Source organism: Egretta garzetta, unplaced genomic scaffold, assembly GCF_000687185.1.
Source record: "Egretta garzetta isolate BGI_Z169 unplaced genomic scaffold, ASM68718v1 scaffold68, whole genome shotgun sequence".
NCBI lineage: Eukaryota > Metazoa > Chordata > Aves > Pelecaniformes > Ardeidae > Egretta > Egretta garzetta.
Genome location: NW_009260774.1, coordinates 536242 through 557956, shown reverse-complemented (window position 1 = coordinate 557956; position 21715 = coordinate 536242). Strand labels below are relative to the sequence as shown.

General features: G+C 41.7%; 1 protein-coding gene across 1 annotated transcript in view; it reads left to right on the top strand.

The window, feature by feature from the left end:
- The first annotated feature begins 10303 nt into the window (after positions 1–10303).
- BEST3 (bestrophin 3) overlaps positions 10304–21715 on the top strand; it is an 18047-nt gene continuing 6635 nt past the window's right edge. Inside the window, exons 1-6 of the mRNA XM_009646263.1 lie at positions 10304–10455; positions 12104–12198; positions 12717–12950; positions 18704–18858; positions 19565–19642; positions 20058–20210. Coding sequence (XP_009644558.1) covers positions 10304–10455; positions 12104–12198; positions 12717–12950; positions 18704–18858; positions 19565–19642; positions 20058–20210 — 867 coding nt within the window. The remainder of the gene's footprint in view (positions 10456–12103; positions 12199–12716; positions 12951–18703; positions 18859–19564; positions 19643–20057; positions 20211–21715) is intronic.

The window sequence follows — 21715 nt, the reverse complement described above, 5'->3', positions numbered from 1 at the left end:
ACAAGCAGATAATCCCACAAATCTCTCTGCCCAAGACACAGCTCAAGAAAATCCTTACAGTCCCAGTTGCCTTCAGTGGTAATATGTCTCTACATTTTGGTTTGAGGCCCCCTTTAATTTGAATACAGATAATGAAGGGTATAGCTTCTTCCATCAGTTGCAGCGTGGTTTAATCATGCTTCTAACAGTGTCGTATATGGTAAACCGCACCACAGCTTTACATCAGTCATTACTGCACAGTGTTAATCTGTTAAAGTCATGCACTAATCTGGATCGCCATTCTTACAGGTGATTTTTCATATACACAAATCAAACTACATTCATGCAGAGAATTTCTTCAGGGAATAAGCAAAGCTGTCCTTGTTAATTATTAAATGGGAGAAACAGAATTATTCAGCTGTACTGTTTTGTGTATTGTCCATTGGGTTTTTTTATTTTTTATTATTATTATTACTACTATTATATTTCTATGCAGGGAACAAGAGTTAATATTTGCTACTCTCAGATATAACACCACGCACTGAAAATCTAACCTTGTAAGCCATAAAGAACATGAGTTTATGATGTTTCCATTGATACCTCAAAAATCTTGACTGAGAGCAAAAACATGCCTGTTGTATAAACAAAGATGCATTATTAACTCTAACGCAAATAAATGCTTTTGGTATTCTTAGAAACATTATTATGTGAGAAAAGATCCCTCTCTGAAATCTAACTCCCTAAGAAGTGCAGGAGACATTAATATACATTATAAAGCACAGATTAACAACCATCAATACTCTTTAATGTCCACTACAATGCAAAATTCTGTTAACATAATTCCTTCATTAAAAAATAAAAGAAATTAGAGGTTTGCAGGATCCCACATGTACAAAAGTATGATTATGCAAATGGCTGTGCACTCAGCTGCATTTTTAGGCAAGCGAAGAAATTATCTAATATCGAATGCTTGACATTGTGCAAGAAGTTTTGAAACACTGGTCATCTTGTGAAGCGGAATGACACTGACTTCAGAACAGCTGGCCCTTAGAGCAAAATCAAGCCCCTCTCCTTCTGCTATTGCCCTTTTGACCATCTAGCTTCTGCTTAAGCTGGAGCTATGTTAGCATATATTAACTAACCCTCCCAGCCCGTTCCAGATGAACGAGATAAGCAGCACTTTGGAGAGGCAGGTCTTAAGTCAAGAGAAAGCTGTCCCAGTCACTCCAGGTGTTGGCTTTTGAGCCCAGTTCCTGGTCACCTTATTCCTGGTTGCTTTGTTGATCCCATCTTCCATCTGACAAGTCCCAGGCTGTGACATCGGTTTGCTTTTGTGTGTCTGTACCTTCCAGCAATAAAAGCATTGTTGAGGCTGATAACAGTCACGGTAATAATAATATTTCTAATACCAAGCTCAGTACTACCGCATAGCAAATGATGTTTATTTCATTACAAGGAAGTTGCAAAGCAAAGTGTTTCTGAATACAGTTTTACAGTACTTGGAGAATTAATCTGTCGGGGCAGCAGGCTTTATCCTGCAGACAAATTCATTTATAATCCTCTGAAGTATTCTACCATGTGACTTCCAGAGATAAAAGAGCCTCCTTTAAAGTATATTTCCACAATCCACACTGAGTGATGCTAAGTATGGTGGTATCTTTCTCAGTAGATTAACTTTTAATTATTGCAATTTCTCTCATGAAAGAGACTGTAAGATATCACAGCAGCTCTCTACATGTTCAATCTATGGGCAGAGGACATTTTATGTTAATTTACCCATTTATTTAATACAGGAGTTCCAGCAGCAAGTGACAGCGAGTAGAAAAATAAAGCAAAACTCAATATATTCTTGCCTGAGAAATCTGACAGCAGCTTCTTTAATACTGCCCTCTTCCCAACATTTTAATTATTCACCTTTTTTCAATAAGAAAATTCTTTCATGTTGTTCAGACCACATGTTAGCCTAGTTATTATGGCATTTCTTTGGATATTGGCATTATGCATTGCTGTTACAGATACTGAAGTGTTTGCTTGAAGCTTCACTAGCACACAATATGAATTCATATCTCTTCCAGTATAAATGGGCATGAAAATCAAGAGGAAAGAGGAGCAGGAAGCACAAATAAATGAAATAACTTGTATTTGATGGATTTCTACCATCTGTTGCACTGCACTGTCTTGTTAAAACACCCATGGATGATATTAGCAGAAACCTGTCTAGTTACACAGCGCTAAAATGTTTTTGTCTCTGCGTGATTTGTCTGTGTCCAAAGCACATCAAGAGAACACGAATGCAAAATACGCCATTAGCAGTGATCATTAGTAGAGCTGCATATACAGAGGAACTTCTGAAAACTATTTTTGTAGATGAGACCTCTCAAATTCTTGTCTACCATATACACTTGTAAAACAAAAAAAACCTCTTTTGCTCCTATTTGATGATGATGCAACAACATTTGCTAAGGATGTCCTTTAGGAAAGGTCAGGAAAAGGACAAGAAGTCATGAAATTAAACTACTTATTGCAAATGTGAAATACTATTTTACACGCTCCACAAATCCATCTTTTTTCTGTAACCTTTTAGGAATATAGTGTATACAAACAGAATTTCTGCATGGTATCTGCAATACGACAACTCTTAAATAAAGATAATTACATGTGATAGCAGAGGTGTGAATATCTTAACAAAATATCACTTACTTACCATGTCTTGAAGAGATCTTCTTTTGGATTAATAGTCCGTAATAAGACTCCATATAGATTTTAAATGCTCTCCAAGATCTGCAAAATCATTTCTTAAATATGAAGGTGAAAAAATTAGTGGTTTATAGTATAAAGAGCACTGGAATTCTAGCAACAGTTTGCAGGTCCTTGCTCATTATTATGAGAATTTAAGAATTTGCTATAAAACTTCATTTTCTGCAGTGGACTCAGTTACGTTTAAAAATCTAATAAATGACCACAATTATCCATACATCTTATGGTAGAAAGAGTCACTTAGCAGAGGGGAAGCAATACAAAGACAAATCCTTACAGAAATTTTTCCTTTTTTTTAACCTTCAAAAATATATATTTCCTCTACTGTGTTGTATACATCAGCTGCCTATTATCCAGTTAATCAGTTGGCACCCTTTTTGAATGCACTTCACTAAATAGTGTATTAAAGTACTAGGAGACCACTCAAATTGCCCAAGTGGCTCTTTGTAGCATATAGATTTGCTCATTCAACAAATTTGGCAGAAAGAAAGGGTTATGAGAAAGTATGAGAGGAGTTCCAGTTCTTAATAACATCAGAGACTGCAGCACTCTCTGTTCTTCAGAGTCTGTTCCTAAGCTCACTGTTTGATGGAGTAGACTTTACCATACCACCTTGGAAGAAATCTTCAGAATTATTTAAAAAATTCTTTCCTTTGAATCTCTGGGAACTAGTCCAGGCTCGTTCCTTGATAACTCCAGGCAGATAATGCTCCAGAAAACATCCCCTTTCCTGTCAAATTGCCCGAGGCTGCCTTGCCCAGCTAACACCTACCGGCCCAACACAGTGTATCTATCCTAACCTTGCTGAAAGCTCATTAGTGATGAGCACCATGCAGCAGCAGGGATTTATTGCTGGGCAAGTTGGAGGGAGGCTGCATGAAAGAGCCTTCTGCTCTGCAGGGTGATTTGCCGTAAGGGAGCAACCCCGCTCAACCTCGACTGGTCACTGCTGCTACCCGGGAGAAGAGGCCAGGTCACCAGCGGTGTCTGTGAAACTGCTCCCTTTATCCCTCTGTCTTCCAGCTCCATCTCTTCTCCCCAGAGAGGCTGTTGGGCACCCTGCTTCCACTGCCACCACAGCCATGCTGTCTCTGGCCACTGGCATGTGGTGGCCAATAACGGGGGGGAGGAGGAGGAGGGAGTGGGACGGTTGTGCCCGGTGTTGCCCAGATGTGTCTCTCCATCCTCGGTGCTGTAACACCCCTGGAAGACTGCAGCCCAGCGGTGGAGGAGCAGAGGAAGAGATGTCACAGGCCTCCCTTTGCCCCGATGCCTCCCTACAGCTCTGCTCAGCTGCATGCTCATTGCAGCCACGTCCTGCGCATGGCTTCCTTGCCATCAGCCCTCTCAAAGCTCCAGCAGGCATTTCTTATGCAGTGGGACTGTCACAGCTGTGCCAACGCCACCCAGAAGCAAAGGAGTGTGACTTCCGTTAACCAATATTTTCTCAGTCCTTAGCCTTAGCTGGCACTTCTGTCAGAGACTGGGAAAAATATTTGCTGCTGTTTTCTTCCTCCCGAGTTCCCATCTTTGTCCTCTGCCTCTAAAGCAGAAGGCAGCTTCTAATGTCTTGAAGGAAAGGACTTTTGCAGAAGTCTGTAGCCAGGCCTTGCTGAACCACAGACATTACTGTAATGGCTTTCACAGCCCTTCCTTCTGTAATAAACGAGCTTTTGGAGCCCACTGCCAATGTATTGTTAATGTTCTGGATTCAAAACATCGATATAAAGCTAAACTGAAGAGCTGAATCAAAATGTAAGACTGCTTTAAAATTTACAGTAAAGGTCTGCACTCACTCATGCTAACACGGGTATTGGCATCAGCTACAAAATGTAGTAAGTTCATTAACTGGGGATGTTGCAGCAGCAGTTACAAGCTATAACTCCCTCTCCCCCTTCCTCCCAGGCAGGTGAACCCAAGCAACCTATGGGTCTGGACAGCTTAAAATGGGAGGACCATTAGCTGGGAAAGGATGTGCCCAGCCAAGCCAGAGGGTGCAGTGTAGCCATGCAGCAGCCTCTGGTAGCAAGGGCTCTACACCAACTGAGCCTGCTTCTCTTGGGGAGGGGGAGATGGAGGACAGATGGAAATGTCGCCTGTCTTTGGGGAAAATCCAGCAAAGACTTGGGGGCACCTTAGCAATAAAAAGAGGAGTATTTCCTACGGAACTGGTCACAATGGAGCTACGTTGCTGGAAAGCTGCATTTATTTCTGCCTCTGAACACACAGGAGCTCTAAATCTCATGTCTTCTGTAAAAGAGCTCAGAGCCAGTGGAGCAATCTCAGCTGCTTCAGTCTGTAGGAAGACCAAAAAGCCTCCAGGAAAACCACCTGATACCCACTGGCTGACACACAGAGGGGCTATTATTTACTGCTCAGTGAGACCAGCGAATGGTTATACTCGGCAAAGAAAGATGTTTTAGGTCTAAGTAATTATTTTACCAGTGACCTTAAAATATCCCCGTTGTTAGGAGTTTTCTTTGCAGAGGGCAGTGACTGTAATAGGATCAGGCAGTGCATTTCTTCATGCCAAGTCACTGAATGCTGAAGTGATTTGTCATCTTTTGCCACAGGCCACTGCCTGACACACACATGCCACAGTCTCCCCTGCTTTGACATCAAAGTGTCTTCCTTTTGCCATTGCCAATGAGGAGAAAGGCAAACAGTGGCAGCAACTGATTTTATTTCTAAGAGACTTCTAATTAAATAAGCGGTCCCAAATAGCTTAACGAGACTAAGGCAGAGGGAAAAAACCTTTCATCATAAAATGTATTAAATCTATAAATCTTGCTTACTCTCTCCTCCTGCAATTTCTTTATTTACTTCACAGTCACATTATTTCATTCTCTGTAGAGATTTATGGCAACATTATATGACATCTCCTGGGCTTTCACAGTCCATCGCCTTTTACAGCTCCCGCTTAATGCCGTGGGTCATAAAAGAGAGAGTTCATCTCATTTTACAAAAGGGAAGAGGGGAAGAAGTCTTGTGCAGATCCTCCAGTCGCAGAAGGCCTTTCGCATGCTGAAATGTGCCATCGTGAATAGGTTCACTGAGTCTGATGGGACTTCTGGTAACAACAACTCTGTCTATTTGGGGGGGGATGCCCAATTTCTACAGCATACCCTGAAGTCCTGATTTCCCAGTTTGAATCAGCAGTGCAACAAAGGTGTGTTCCAGGGTGGGATCAAGGTGGAGCTGAGGCACATTCCCAAGTTTGGTGGGGTCATCTCTGGTCTTCCCGTTCAGATGTAGTCAGTGCTGTTTACTGATGTGTCTTTGCAGGGCTGGCTCAAAGAGATCACTCTCTTCCAGAGAAGTCTCAGAGAAAAATGCTCCCTTCTTGTCTGTCCCATTTTGGGGACAGGCAATAAAATGTAAAAAAATGGAGGTGCTGGCCAAACTGTCGCAAGATTCTTCATTCAAATGAAAGGGGTCCTTCTGATGGCAAGTGGCGTTATAATTATAGACTAGAAAAGAGCAAGATCAGCAGCTGCTGCTGCTGCTTGCGTTTGTTCCCTCTCTAACTGACAGGACAGAGGACTTGGCAAAAACAGACTTCCAGAAGTGGAAAGACATTTTAACCCCTGTTCTTGTCAGTCCACTCCTCCTGGTGCTCGGCAGCAGCAACCCCTTGCTTCAGGTTAAGGAAAGAGCGAGGTGACTATTGCAGACCTGAAGGGGACTTTGTTTGGGACGTCTGAGGAAGAGGAAGGGTCTGGGATTTGCCTTCAGGCTTGGATTGCCGAATCAAAATAGCAGGTCAGTGGATATAGTGTGAGCTTAATCTGCTTTTATAGTTGGCTTAACTCAAACCTCTCTCACTCACTTTCTCTACTAAACCAAGAAATAAGGTGATACAATGACAAGAGGTAGGTCTGCGCAGAGGCACTATTTATTTATACATTCTGTAATGTGCCTTTCATGGTCAGTTAGGAAACACTGATGGCTGTTATTTTTTACTGTGGTTTGTCTCTGAACCGTAATGCATCCTGAAATTCTCGGCCAGGCAAAAATCCCATTTACAGTTGGGCTCAATATTAGTAGGGGAAAAAACAAATCTTTTGTTTTTCGGTGTTTATGCCTAAAGGTTTCTGATGATCTTAGCAAAAGTGGAGTAATATATAACTTGCATTTCAGCCTGTGGTTGGGAAAGTTTCAGAGAGGGAACAAACACTGAATAAAAGGAAAAGCAGTGTCATAGATATGAGCCAAAGTCTCTGCAGGGATAAAATGTGCACAACTTGTGTTATGTCCTCAAAACTCGCAAATCTATACCAGCAGAAAGCCTAGCCCTATATCTGCTAATGAAGTTAAGGGCGATGCGATTAACAGGAAAGTCGTTCATGGCACCGGTGCCTGTGGTATCTAATCTAACGCCCTCCGTTCTTCCGTCCTTCCATGGCCCCAGCCAAAGCAGCGCTCAGGCAGGAATGTGCTGGGGGGCATCGTTATGCTTTGCTCTTCCTGTCCATCTCAGTTTTAGATTTTTAATTTCCTGTGACCATGAGTAATGTTGGAAGGATTCTCAGTCAACATGCTGCCCATGAACCAAGGCCTTGGGACCACCATGCAAGAGCCAGACCTAGCACGAGGCTTTATGCCAAAACTTCCCGCTGGTGGGTGGGCTGTACCCAAGTGGTTTTAGTTGTTCCCGGAGAAAAAAAAAAACAAACCCACAAGTGCACAAGTGCAAATCTGTGTTTGTTAGGTTGTGAAATCTAATCAGACAGGCACATAGCTGTCTTTCATAGCTTCATATAGTCTAAAGGGATCTTAGATCACCTAATCTGACCTAATGTATATTTTAGGACATTACATTATATTGCCCTGGAGTCCCTATATGAACCCAATGATAAATATTCAGTAAAGCATTTGCTTAGCAGGAAAATAAAATACAGTGCATCACAGGCAAGGCAGGGCAAGGAAACCAAGGCACCAAAGCCTGAAATTGCTGTAACAGCCCCACTTTTCTTTGCCCTATTTCAGAGGCAGAAAGAAAAAGCTGTGGGCGTCCAGTGCCTCCCAAGCTAATGCGAAGTTTCTATTCAGAGCCAAGGGCATCGAGTAAAATGCTAAGAGAGATGGCTGGAATCTGATTAAAGGAAATATAGTTGCTTGAATCAAGCAGGCAAATTGCGCTTGGTGGAGAAAACTCTCCCAGTCTAACGGTGGGAGGGGAAATTTTCTTAATCCTGAATCCTATTATCATTACAGTTCTGCAACTGTGGCCAAAACCCATCCACTAGGCTTTGCAAGACAGGATTTGCTGCAGCTCCGTAGAGGAGGTGGACCCATTTTGTCCAGTTCAGCTCCCAGCCAGTTTCTGGCACTGTCCAGTCACTGGCACCACCAATGCCTGGGAGGACAACTCTTTCCTGAACCTCCTATGCAGAAACTAAGAGCCATGGATTTGACAGTAATTGCTGCCTTCCTGCAGAGCTGCAGATGCTGTGAGGGTGCTGCAAGTCTTGTTCCCTCCATGGCCCACGACAGAAGGGACTGGAGAGAAAGTTTCACAGATGCCCAGATACCAGGGGAGACCAGCAGAGCTGCTCAACCCCAACCCTGTGTGTCCCAGCAATGTGAATTCTTCCTGAAAGTCATCTTTTGTCCAACCATCTGCTCTCATCTTAAAGATTCTAAACCACAGGGTGTCTATCCAGTCCTCTGTTCTGATATTTGGATTCCCCCCCCAGTTAGCAATTTAAGTTTTACTTCAGCCTGAATTTGTCTAACTTCATCTTCTAATCATTGCACTGTGTTACACTGGGGGTCTGGGCTCCTGCCAGGCTATAAGCCCTCACATTATCAGCTATCTTTTCTAGATCTAAGTCCCCACGCACAGGCAATCCCACTGGAGGGTTCCATTACAAATGGGATATTAGTGGGGAGACAGAGACATGATTCTTGACGATATGGGTTGAACACACATACTCTCCAGCATCAAAGGGCAAGGACTAAAGCCTCCTACAGTGATCCCAGGAAACTCAGTGTATTGTTAAGAGTATTTTTTTACCCCATTCCTCCCTTATAGCCCGGCCACAGACTTCTCCCGCTGTTTGTAAAGCCCCATTTCTACTGCAGAATAGAAATATTTGCTTCCATTTTCTTAAGCATTGCATCCTGACCACAGGCTTTTTAACAGACAGGACTGCATTTCTGCATGCTAGTCAACCAGTTTGGCTCCCGAATTGAACTTTTTGGAGTTCAACAATGACAACAAAAAAAATTAAAGGCTTGTGCCAAGTCTCAGAAACAGGAAAACTATCATTTGGATGCTAAAGAATAAAACCCATGCATCTTAAAAAAAAAAAAAAAAAAGCAATAACACAAAAAAAATCTCTGAGCCCAATCTGGCAAACCTCAAGCAACCATTCTGCAGATGAGAAGAGGCAGTTTCTCAGCAGTAGAAGGCTTATGGTGCCTTTTCCTTGCTGATTCCCTTGGTGACTAAAGGAAAAAGTGGCACTTTTACAGCTGAATTTTAATGGCTTACTTTATGGTCTGCATCAGAGACACAGCCAAGTTGCATAAAATACTATCAAGCCATCTATTATCTAGGGGTTCAGATTTTTTTTTCTTCTGAGAGAAAATGACCTACAGTGGCATCAAGAAAATATAGACAAGAATCATCTTTATGATACACAATAACTACCTTGAGGCTTTGTGCTTGCCTTAGTTACTCCCTTTTTTGCATGCCGTACAAAACTGCTTTCATCCACATTTGAAGTTAGTTGATTTTTTTTTTTGCAAGTGCATAAAAGTTCCTGTAACATCTCCCTACACTGGCTAAGCAAGTAACAAACCCAACATAAAATATTTACCTGTATACTTTTAGTACTGCTTTAATTACACTGTGTCACCCGCTGTCTACCTAAGCAGCCCTATGGCTTTTTTTTGCATGACCTTGCAATGCTGAAGTATTGACGAGTATGTCTCGCTGCCAAGCCGAGAAATAACAGGGTTCCCCAGCTGACCTCAGCTGCTGTCGCAACCGCTAATGAAAGAGGCAGTCTCCAAATCTCATTTGGTTTCAGATGAGTATAATTACCAAAGCCAGCTAAAAATACTGGCCAGGGAGGAAGGTGCATTTGTGGAATTTAGCTTTACTTCTTCAGGCTGGATTGCTGGCAGTTTTGATAAAAATTTCAAGCAAATTTACTTCCTTTTCTTTGCTCACACTGGACTGGAGCAAACTGAGCTTAAGCAGAGGCTTCAGAGGTGTAACATGTCCCTGCCACTGACACCCAGGCAGGTGGCTGCATTCAGTGCTAGCTGTTGCTTTTGGGTGGTCTTTGAGACAAAGCCCAAATACAGCCTTGCCTCAGTCGATCTGCGGGTCTCAACGGGGCTTGTAACTGCAAGATTTTTATTTCTCTCTTTCTATATATATAAATACACATGGCATGTATTTCTTTATACATATACTAGTATAAGTGCATATGTGCATGTATATCTATGTGTCTGTCTATACAAGGGTGCACTCAGGTTAGCATATGCTGTCTAAAATGTTGTTGGTTTCCTGCTTCTCTTCTGCTGTTTCTAGGCACAGCCTGCCAAGAGGATGACAGTCACTTATTCCAGCAAAGTAGCAAATGCCACTTTCTTTGGATTTCACAGATTACTCCTAAAGTGGAAAGGCAGCATCTACAAATTGCTGTACAGAGAATTTATTGTTTTCGCCACTCTTTACACAGCAATAAGTGTATTATACAGGTACCCTCTTTCCAATTCACATCTCATTAAATGTTGTACTGATGTTTCACACTTCATAGTGGTAGGCTTGGGGGGGACGGGGGGCCTAGGTACTACATAATTATGGTCTTCTCCTTGGACCATTTCTAATGTCCTTTCCTTTCCACGTGGACTTTAATCTTCCAGGGAAAGCATGTAGGGTATAAATAAAATACTGTCTATCGTATTCAGCTGATTCTACTTTCAGCCCAGCATTGAGCAACCGTCCTCCTGAAGTCAGGCTAAATAAACACGCATAGCTAGCCTATGTTATATAGCTTTTACTGTTCTGACGTTGAGTTGGCAGTGGCGAGCGTGCCTCTCTGCTTTAAATGATAAGTATAGACCTTTCATTCTATTGGCAGGACTGCGTCTTCAGTTGCTCAGTGGTAATTTCTTTAGCAACCCTGAAAGGTAATAATTTGTGAGCCAGGTTGTATAGTCAGGAAAAGCAAAGTTCTGCTTAAAGCTAGGACAGTGTGGCAAACTTTATTTTTAAGCTTGCAGAGGGCCAAGACGGGTTATTACCTGTGTGTCACCCAGCACCTGGGGGGTCACGTTAGGAGAGCTGCTTCTTCCACCACAGTGTGAATTAAACAGTGGTGTGACAGATGCAATGTATCAATTAGTACAGTGAAACGTTTAATTGATGAAGCACACCACACATAAGTATCAAAATCATGATTCAGCTCTTACCTTGACCTTTGCTTTTTATGTGAAGCAAGGAGAAAATGAGCTCCAGTTTGTCTGTGATTAATCACTGGTTTTCCAAACTGTTCAGTAATCTACACCTGTAAACTCAGAAAGAAAATGACAGCATTAATATGTAAAGAAACACCGGAGTCTCACATTTATTTCATATGGTTTTAATGAAATTAAAGACCATGGTAAATACACCATGGAAAGCTTTCTATATGTGCTCCAGGTTTTATTGCACAATAGTAAGGAAAACTCACCAAATATTTGTCATGTGTTCCTTTTATATGAAATCAGAGAATACCTGTAATACTGATCTACACAAATAAAAACAATTGTTTATATTTAAGCTCATTGTATTTTGTTAGATATCTTTTTCCATGGGCAAAATCTCCCATGCCCCACTCATTTTCTTTCATCTGGTGAATATTTTCCTCACTGCAAAATAAGTACAGTTGTGTTTTTAATCTTGTGGAAAAGGAAAATTTTGTAGGAGTAAGAGTAAAAAAACTGCTGCAACAATGTAGCAATTTCAAATAGAGCAATTAGAGGTTGGTAACCTTTTGCACTTCAAGCAGACCTCAGCATTTTTGTTAAGTACCACTCTGAAAAAGGAGAGCAAGGTCTACTTGCAGACAGTACGGCTTACTATCATCGTTGGTCTGTATGAGATAGCATGCTAATTCTCCAAGTGTATTGATCCTAATTAGTAGTGCCAGTCAAATTAGTAATGAGAAAACTGCAAAGACCAGGGAACAATATTGTCTTCTCCTCCAGCCTCTTTATTACATGCCAAAAGTGTTCAAGAATTCGCTTGAAGACATTAGCCAAGGTTGCTCCCCATTGCACCCACCTGGTTATTTATACATATTTGCACTTTGTAGCTAGTGCCAGAATATTATGAAAGGACAGATACATTTTACTTTTGTTGCAGATTTTTTCTTACAGGTAGCCAAAAAAGGTTCTTTGAAAAATTATCAATTTACTGTGACAAATATGCTGAACAAATCCCGGTAACTTTTGTGCTTGGTAAGTACCAGTTACATGTGAAATCATTCTCCAACGCTGTCTCTGTTCAGGCATTTTGTGAATGCCCATGCATGGAAGCATTTCAGAGCTGAGGGGTGTATGGGAGGTTAGAGGCTCATAATAAAAATCATTAACTTCCAACAGGTCTGCTTAAATTCAAGTCACTTCTGTCACATCAAAAATTTATGCTCAAGTTCTTAATATGCCAACAAAAGAGTAATATGTCTAGTGCCCACTAACACCAATACTTTTTGCCTGATCTTTCCAAGCACTAAATCCACTCAAGGTTTACTGCAGAAAGGGAAATTTGAAAGTTCATGAGTATGAGATACTCAGCTGGAATGGGCCATTAAGTTGCAGCGTCTATTAAATAATTAGCACTGACTGCACCCTGGGCTTTGATGTGACTTACTGCATTTATTCTGGGAAATGTAGCAGCTTAGTGATATGAATAACACTCTGCTAAACAGAAATCCTGATAGGCACTGGACTTTTTTTTTTTTCCTTCTAACCCCCAGGTTTCTACGTAACTTTGGTGGTGAATCGCTGGTGGAACCAGTTTGTGAACTTGCCGTGGCCAGATCGTCTGATGTTCCTCATCTCTAGCTGTGTCCAGGGCAGAGATGAATACGGGCGCTTGTTAAGGAGGACTCTCATGCGTTACGTTAATTTAACGTCTCTGCTGATCTTTCGCTCCGTCAGCACAGCCGTGTACAAAAGGTTCCCCACCATGGACCACGTGGTAGGAGCAGGTACTGGAGTCCTCCTCCCCAAAATTTCTTTCCTTTCCCTCAGAGGTGGGGGCACAGGGAGGGAAGGAGACAGACTCATTTTTTTCTTTCCTCTTTGGCCCCATGTGTGCTTCATACTAACCCATGTCAAAGCTACCACGTTTTTGTCAGTGACTTAAATGACGTGCCCTTAAGCGTGCATCTTTACTGCTCTTAAAGTCTTTATCTAGCAACACTATAGAAATCAAATGAGTTTGAGACTCATGCGGATCTGCTTTCAGACGTCATGGAGGCAATAGGCCTGCCCCAAACACACAGGCATATGGAGCGGGTACAACACTCTCCGAAGTGTGAAAGAAAATGTAGTTGCAGTATAGTACGATGCAGTAGGAATGGTGACTTGTTATATGGCATTGCCTCGATGTGTAGGATACAACTTTGTCTCATGTATCAGAGGCTGATCTCTGCAGGCGCTTCACAAGTACATCTCTCTCTCGATTTATTTTAAGTAGATTGCATTTAAGCAGATTGAACATTTATTTTAAGTGTTGAGATATACTTAAAAAAGCCCCAACCCCACGGGTTTTTTCTTTACATTTACAACCTCACCTTAAGCTTAGTTTTTCAGGGATAAATACACTTATATACTTACATACTTATATACTTACATATACTACATAAATATGATATATTTATTATATCTAAATGCATATATAATGTAAAGTATTAAACATATCTTTATTTTCTTTTTGTTTTGATAACACAGTGAGTGTGATGGTGGGGAAGAGAGTTCAATCATGCAAGACTTTGCTTGTCTATGAAGGACCGACCACTGAGTATTTCTAGGCAAGGTGTGATGCCATGCCTTCTGACTGGCATGGTCAGTGTCAGGGGTAGAACACCAGAGATGGGGGATTCTGTTCCAAATAGGAGAAGTTATACGTATTTTACTGAACATCTTACATTTCTTAAAATTATTTCTTTGGCAGAGATTAGTAAGCAAAGTTGTAGCAAGTTAAAATATGCAGTGTGTATATACATATACACATTGCAAATACGTGTGAGAAGCTTTGGATATCAAAAAAAAAAAAAATCCAGGCAGAATGCATTGATCTCACTGAAAAAAATCGTTTACATTGGATTCAGTTGGATTTTGAAGTTCTCTTCCTTGTGCTGTTCAACAAAACTGTTTACCTGAGCCTGCGAGAGGTCAGGGAAGCTTCTGTCACTCTCCCCAGCAATCTGCTCCTAGTATGCACTGGAAAATTACAACATTTCCAGCAGGCTAATCCAGCTCTGCCTCCCTATTGCTAAAGACAATCTGTTCCAAAAGAGACAAAATGTCGCAGCATTGTACAAAAATTGTAGACTGGAAAACAAGTTTTTATTTTGGTTTTTTTTTTAACAGTGGAAAATATTCTACTATAAACTGTATAACTATCTATTGATAGCGCAGTCAGCTCTGTGGATTTCTGTACTTATTCTGTAGGTTTTAACGCATATTATGCCACGGAATTTTTGTTGATGCAGTACTGAGCACTTGAGGGTATATTTTGCGCCTATTAACATCCAGTGATTAAGGCAGTACTCTGCAATTATCCCCTCCCTAGCTCCCTGTGGCATTGCATACCAGACTGCATGGGAGTGCAGCATTTAATATGAACATGAGCGGCAGAATCTGATATGTACAGCACCATCATCATGGAAGCAATTTGTGCTGATTTTGCATTTTGCTATCAAACTGAGAACTGCCACAGCGTAACTATTGCTACAAGTTTCTCTTTTCAGCAAATGAATGGCTTAAATTCATAGCTTTTAAATCTGGGAACAGTATAATGATAATCTAGTCTGACTCATCCATAACACAAGGCATAAAAGCTTACTCACAACATCCTTTATCACGTTGCAATTTCTGACTGAGCTATAATACCTTCTAGGAATATAGCTAGCCCTGATTTAAAATTCAGCTGGGTGTACTGGAGACTCCACTACATCCCAGGTGAACTGACATTCACAACGGTGAACTTGCTGTTGAAAAGTGAAATTTTATTCTCATTCTGAACTCTCACAGAGTCATCTTCTAGTCACTGGATTTTGTAATGGACTTGGGTGGTTCTTTTTCTAGTTAGATGAAAACACCATTTTTCTCTCAATAGTTACCTCTTAGCAGAATGGCTAAAGACTTGAATCACAGAATCACAGAATCCCAGAATGGCAGGGGTTGGAAGGAACCTTGGGAGATCACTTAGTCCAACCCCCCATGCTCAAGCAGGGTCACCTAGAGTAGGTTACACAGGACATCATCCAGGCAGGTTTTGGATATCTCCAAAGGAGGAGACTCCCCAACCCCCCTGGGCAGCCTGTTCCAGTGCTCTGTCACCCTCAAGGTAAAGAAGTTCTTCCTCACATTCAACTGAAACCTCTTATGCTTCAGTTTGTGCTCATTGCCCCTTGTCCTGTCGCTGGGCCCCACTGAGAAGAGTCTGAGAAGAACAAACTTAGGAGCTTCACAATCTGTAGTCTCTCCCTACAAGATACAGTCTTCAGTGCTGGATCTTCCTCCTAACTCTTTTCTGAACTCTTTTTCATTTTTTAAGCGTTCTTTATGGAGCTGTAGGCAGTAGATGCATGTAGTTTTATGACTTTACGATGCTGAGTACTGCGGCACGTATGCCGTAAGCCTCAGATGCCTAGCAGCAGTCCTGAGCGTACCAATCCTGTTGGCTGCCAGGTGCAACAGGGAAGCTGGGTGCTCAAGAACACGAATCTTAAAAGACATGAGTAACAAGCCAGCAGCTGGGCAGAGGGCAGCCCAAAACTGTTGCGAGGAAATGCTGAAGAGAAACATGAGGTGTGAGCCCAACTACATGAATACCTACGGACAGCTGAAGTTTGTAGGCCCAAACCTTCTACTGGAACGAAGTATCTAAATTAATTCTTTCTTGCATAACACAGAAGCAGAAAGTGAAACTTTTGTCTACTTGAGCATTGTTAGTACACTCCGGAGGTGTGGGAGATGACCTTTTTTCAGTTCCTTCTTCTCTAACCACTAGCCTGCAGAGTATTTGGCATGGGTGCCCTGAACCTGTCTCATCTCAAACCATTCGGTTTTGACAGGAGAACTGAATACTCCTTGAATCACTTGAGGGAGAGCATGAGTGACTTTTTCTAGCTGGACTTGTGTTCTCATGAATAATTTTCCCATAAGACCACTTTGGCTCACACTGTTCACATTAATGCCCTTTGATTCTTTATTGATTGCATCCCATGTCAAGTTTTTCGTACCTTCACAAGGATTCAGTGCCCTGTCATTCCCTAGATCATCCTTTTCAACATCTCGGCACAGTATTTGCCAAATTTTTCCCATTTTCTGGAGCCACTCCAGTATTCCAGTGCTTGTCAAAACCAGCTTTCTTTTTCAGAAAGATCCTCAGTTAACTCTTTGAATAATCTGGAATAAAAATAGTGTGACCATATTTAGAAACAGTTTAATTTTAATAACTGAGGTTTGATATCCTCCCCTATATTTGATGGAATATAAAGTGTTTCTTTGCCGCTGCAGTAACAACAAGCAGTTCTGAACTGCATATTGTTTGTATTGCCCTAACCTTCACTAGCAGTAAGAGCAATCCACAACTGTTCCGTATTTTCTGTGGTAAGAATACTAGGCATTATTAATATCCGTCAAAGAGAATATTTAATTAATATAAACACAAACACCTTAACTTTAAAAAGAATGACAGTTTGAATGGTATTGTTAAAAGAACAAAGCTTTGTTGAGCTTTTCTGAACAAAAAGGTACCCAGTTCAGTGGAGAGATGAACTGATCCTTGGAGCTTTGCTGTTCTTTGTGACCCCTCGGGCTGTGTCCTTCCATATAATGACTTCCCAGAGCCTCTCCAGTAATTTCTATCCAGTATTTACTCCAGACTGTCAATTTTCTGATATTCTGTCTGTCTGTTTCAGCCTGATAGAAAGATCTTTTCCCGTCCCATAATAAGCAGGTTGGCCCGCCAAAATCAAAGGCAGCCTGAAAGACTGACTTTTAGGAGTCAGGGGTCATGGTAGCAGGTCCATTTGTCTGGTTGCCTGATTATTTCTGTGGAGCTGATTAGGAGAGCTGGCTGCAAAGTGCCCAGGGATCTTTTAAAAGCTGTATCTTAGTCTGTTCTCAAATTCCAGGGCACTGCAGGAATAGCGTGTCTTGCTGCTGAACTTTTCTGCAGAATTTTCTGTCCTCTCCCTGTGTTCCTTCTCAGCAGTTGCATTATTCCATACCTCCTGCGTTGACTTGTTGCAACTGCAACAGTGGCATTTTCCTCAACAACAGAATGTTTAAGCAGGTCACCGTGTTTAACAAATCTCCTTTTACCTTACTCACGTTTTCATACCAAACACAACTGAGTTTGTGTGTATTTACTTTTTTGCTGCTTCATGTGTCATTAACAATGTTAGTAACAACGGGCTAATTCTTAGTTACTAGCTGGAGACTAGGAAGAAAATTCTGTCTATTCTCAATTCCCTTACTGAATTTTCAGCACTCAAACTTGTAATTAATTGGCTGAGGCCCTTATTTTGGGGCTGTCATGTTATTAACTTTGTCCTGTTTCAGAGTTAATGTCAACACAGCAAAAGAAACCTTATACCCACCCTGGTAGCTAACACACACCTGAGCAACTACCAACATCCCCCAAACCTGAAGATTGTCCTAATCCCAGAAAATCCAGGATTTGGACTAAGGAAAATGTGAAGTTCCCCCTCACAAATTTTGTGAGATTGTTTTTCTCAAAGGCTGGGTGGAAGGAGGACAGCAGAGCAGAGCTTTCTTACCCACAAAACCTAAGGGGTTGGAGGTCCCGCTCCAAAAACCAGCTGCCCCCATGCCAGTCCTAGGCAGCGAGCTGCTCTGGTGCAGGTTTTGCCCTGGCTCCCCTGCTATCTGACCTTGGACTTGCTTGCAGCAGGGGAAAGCAGGGCTTGGTGAGGCCAGGAGAACTCGGCAGGAAACTTAATACCTTCCCAGCACCCCGGTGAGGCAAATTGCCAGGCAGAGAGCAGCTTCAGCCTGCAGCCCCGCAGCACGTCATCTGGCCCGGTGTCCCGCTAGCAGCAGGATTTCTGTGCATGATTCCTTTTCCATCTATTTGTACGCCTTTGTAACCCCAAAGAAAGCACAAAACACAATCTGGCAGGGAAGGGTTTCGCTGGCAGAAGGCACACTCTCTGTTGAGCACTGTCTCATGGATGCACTTGTATCCTCTGTTGCTTGCTCACTGCTTTGCAGATTTACCAAAAAATTATCAGAATCAGAAGGTCAAATAACTGCCCTTACAACATATATTGAGATGCTGCTAAAAACCTTCATTGCTGAAAAGTGGTAGTTTCTTGACTGATACATCCAGTTCATTATTTTTCGGAAAGTAGAATATGAAACCAGAGGGTAATCTGTACAACTCCTAGTATTGCATGTATCCGGGTATCAATTAGGTATGAGAACACAGTAATAGCAAACTATTGTATGTATTGATCAAGAGGGATTTTGAGTAGGTAGTTATCGCAAAAAGAAATTGTTTCAAGCAAGGTGTATCCTGGCAAAAAAAGCTCAAAAAAAAAGAAAAAAAGGAGGAGGCTACTAGTTAGAATTATAAACAGTGTTTTGCATAGTCCTATGCAAATATCACATAAACAGATTCAAACATATTCAAAATTTATAGTATCAGTAGCACAGAAAGCACAGAATAAATGAAGTCTTCTTTTCTGGGGGGGTTAAACAGGTTTTATGACAAGATATGAAAGAAAAATTTTTGATGACCTTAAGTCTCCCCACCTGAAATACTGGGTTCCATTTGTCTGGTTTGGAAATTTGGCATCAAAGGCACGAAAAGAAGGAAGAATTCGAGACAGTGTAGACCTGCAGACACTGATGAATGTAAGTCGAGAAAATAAATCTACAGAAAACTAACCTGAAATTGCTACATGGTGGCTTTTCATTTACACAGTTTGATTTAGTGTGCACAGCTCTCCAGTGTCATCTAAATGATCTCACTCAGGATTTATACCGCTTTTCTCTGTATACCGATGTACTCTGAAAGCACACACAGCAGCAGTTTGCTGGGCTTGTATTTGTATGACTAAGAAGGTATTAATGGAAGCAACAAATTGATGAGTAAAAAATTATTGTAACGTCACTGTAAATTCATACTTGTTCCATTGCTGCAGGGAAAAAAGATGAGAATAATTTGACATTTTGATGATTTTAATATCAGTTTCAGGGAAGATAATCTCCCTGAATATTTCATTAAGTGGTCAAACATCCTTTTTACGATATAATATATTCTCTTTCATGTATCAGTAGACTGTGGGTAAGATAGAAAGAAAAGATAATTTGTGAAGTAATACGTAATATACTAAGCATTTCAACTCCATAAACTAAGTGAATATTCAATGTGACAATGGGGTGGGTGCTGGATATAGCTATGGTATCAATTAATACATGCTATACTTTCATATCTCCCTGACCTTTTATATGTGCAAAAATTAACTGTAATGAAATATTTATAATTTAGAATTGAACACCATGCAATTTTAGTTTGTTGGGGCTTGTTTTTCTCTTTTTTTTCTTTTCTTCCTTTTAGGAGATGAATAAGTACCGGTCTTGGTGTAGTCTTTTGTTTGGTTATGACTGGGTTGGAATTCCACTGGTCTATACCCAGGTACTGAGCTATTACCCTTTACAAAATTCGAAATACAATTTCCATAAAAGGGGAGCTTGGTGCAAAACATCCATAGACTCAACCATAGACTCAACCAGAGTCTCTGAGCTCTTGAGTGTGCGTTGAGTCCCACGGGATCATGGATGCCTGGCTAACTATTTGAGTCATACTTAACGCGGAGATGTTGTGAAGGCCTTGCATAATCTGGGAGAGGGGAGGGAAGCACTGACATGTTTTTATGTTTCTTGGGTCTTCTTCCTGGCTGTATTTATTCCTGTGGCCTCTCTATTTTTAACACCTCCCTACAGATTTGTAAGTTACATGGCAAAAGGCAGTCAGAGGCTTTTGGGTATGTGTTGCCTTATGCATAAGATTGTATTATTGCATGATTTCAATGACGTTTTGTTCTTTGCAGGTTGTTACTCTTGCAGTCTATACTTTTTTCTTTGCCTGCCTGATAGGGCGCCAATTTTTGGATACTGACCAAGGGTATCAGGGACATGACTTAGATCTTTACATTCCAATCTTCACACTGTTACAGTTCTTCTTCTACGCAGGATGGCTCAAGGTAAACTAGCTTTCTGGAAAGGCCATGGGGGAACCCTCCCTAGGGGAGCTGGTAAAGGTGTCAGAGCTGAAGTCAAGGTGTCAGATTTGTGGTACACTGTAAAACCACTGAAGATTAGTGGAGTTACACCAAAGCTGAATTCAGCCCAAAGTGTCCTGTGGTCGTAAAAAAATACCGTGCAATAAATTTTTAATTCCACCTGTCAGATCTTACACTAAAAAATGGTTGGGAACCTGAAGAGCTCATTTTAGTAGGACCAGTGCAGCCCCAACTCCCCAAGGGAGTATTACTCCAGCAAAATTGGGTCCCGGGACTTGGACTATAAAATGACAGATAAAAGATTAAAAAAAAAAAACCCAACCTTTCTCCCACTCTGTTGTGCACTGGGGAAATACTGCTGCAGACCTGGCATGGGCTGAAAGGGACTGAATCATACTTTCTTCTTATGATCAAAGCCAGCCTTTAGTATCCGCTGTTAACTTAATCAGAAGCAGGCAATTAAAGGTCTCCAGTTCCAGAGCGCTATCAAACAGTGACAGCTAATATTGGCTACAACCCCACCGCATAAAAATGTTCATTAAAAAGAAGAGTTATAGAAGGAATTGGATGCTACCCATCAGCCCATTGGTGCCTGCTCACTTAATATATCGCCATCGATCTGATAGTTGAGTAATTAAACCACATACCTCATGGCAGTCCTGTCCTCTGCAGTGAGTATCAAGGTAGACTAACTGGAAAAGAAGTTTCAAATAAAAAGCAAATTGGTGCATTAGGGTCTATGTGCATAACGATTTCCTTCTGGGATTATTAATCATGGCTGGAAACTTAGAGCTAGCTTTTCTGTTAGAATATAAATTGCAAAAAATTGGGCAGTTTTAGACCCCCCTTCCCACAGCCAAGTCCAAGGGGCAGAGTAGAGAAGGCAGCACACCGAGCTGGCAGATTCTGGGGAGAAAGTACAGTCCCTGCAGGGCAAGCTCCTCTAGTCCTGTATCCTAGGAAATTGGGGTGGGGTGGGGGGGTGAGGAGGAAGGGGTTTGCCACATAGGGACCAACCTGGAGAGGAGTGGGACAGAGAGGAATGGAGGCTGGTGCGGCGGGAGGAGCATGTTGCTCCTGAAAAAATGTGAGGCTTCATCTCCAGGCAATGTCTTCCAGGGTTCTGCTAGTGGGTTACAAAACTGTAAGCTGTTCCTCTTGACCTCCCTGCTGGTGCTCCTGAGACAGGAATGGTTTCCCCTTCACCAGCACCCAAGGCTGTTAGTAGCATCTCTTCCAGTTAGGCTCAGGGCTTCCAGCCAATTCCTGGCTATGGCAGGTACGAGATGCCCTTGTAACTGAAAAAATCTTCTGCACAAGGAAATGAAAGGGAGGAGAAGCAATTTTAAAAAGCAAATTTGATATCGGCAGTGCCTCTTCAGACCGGAGGTTTGTTCAAACCTGCAGTGCCCCTGAGTCAGGATATTTCTGTCTTGAAGGTTACAGCCGGTTTCCTGCTGGGTGTG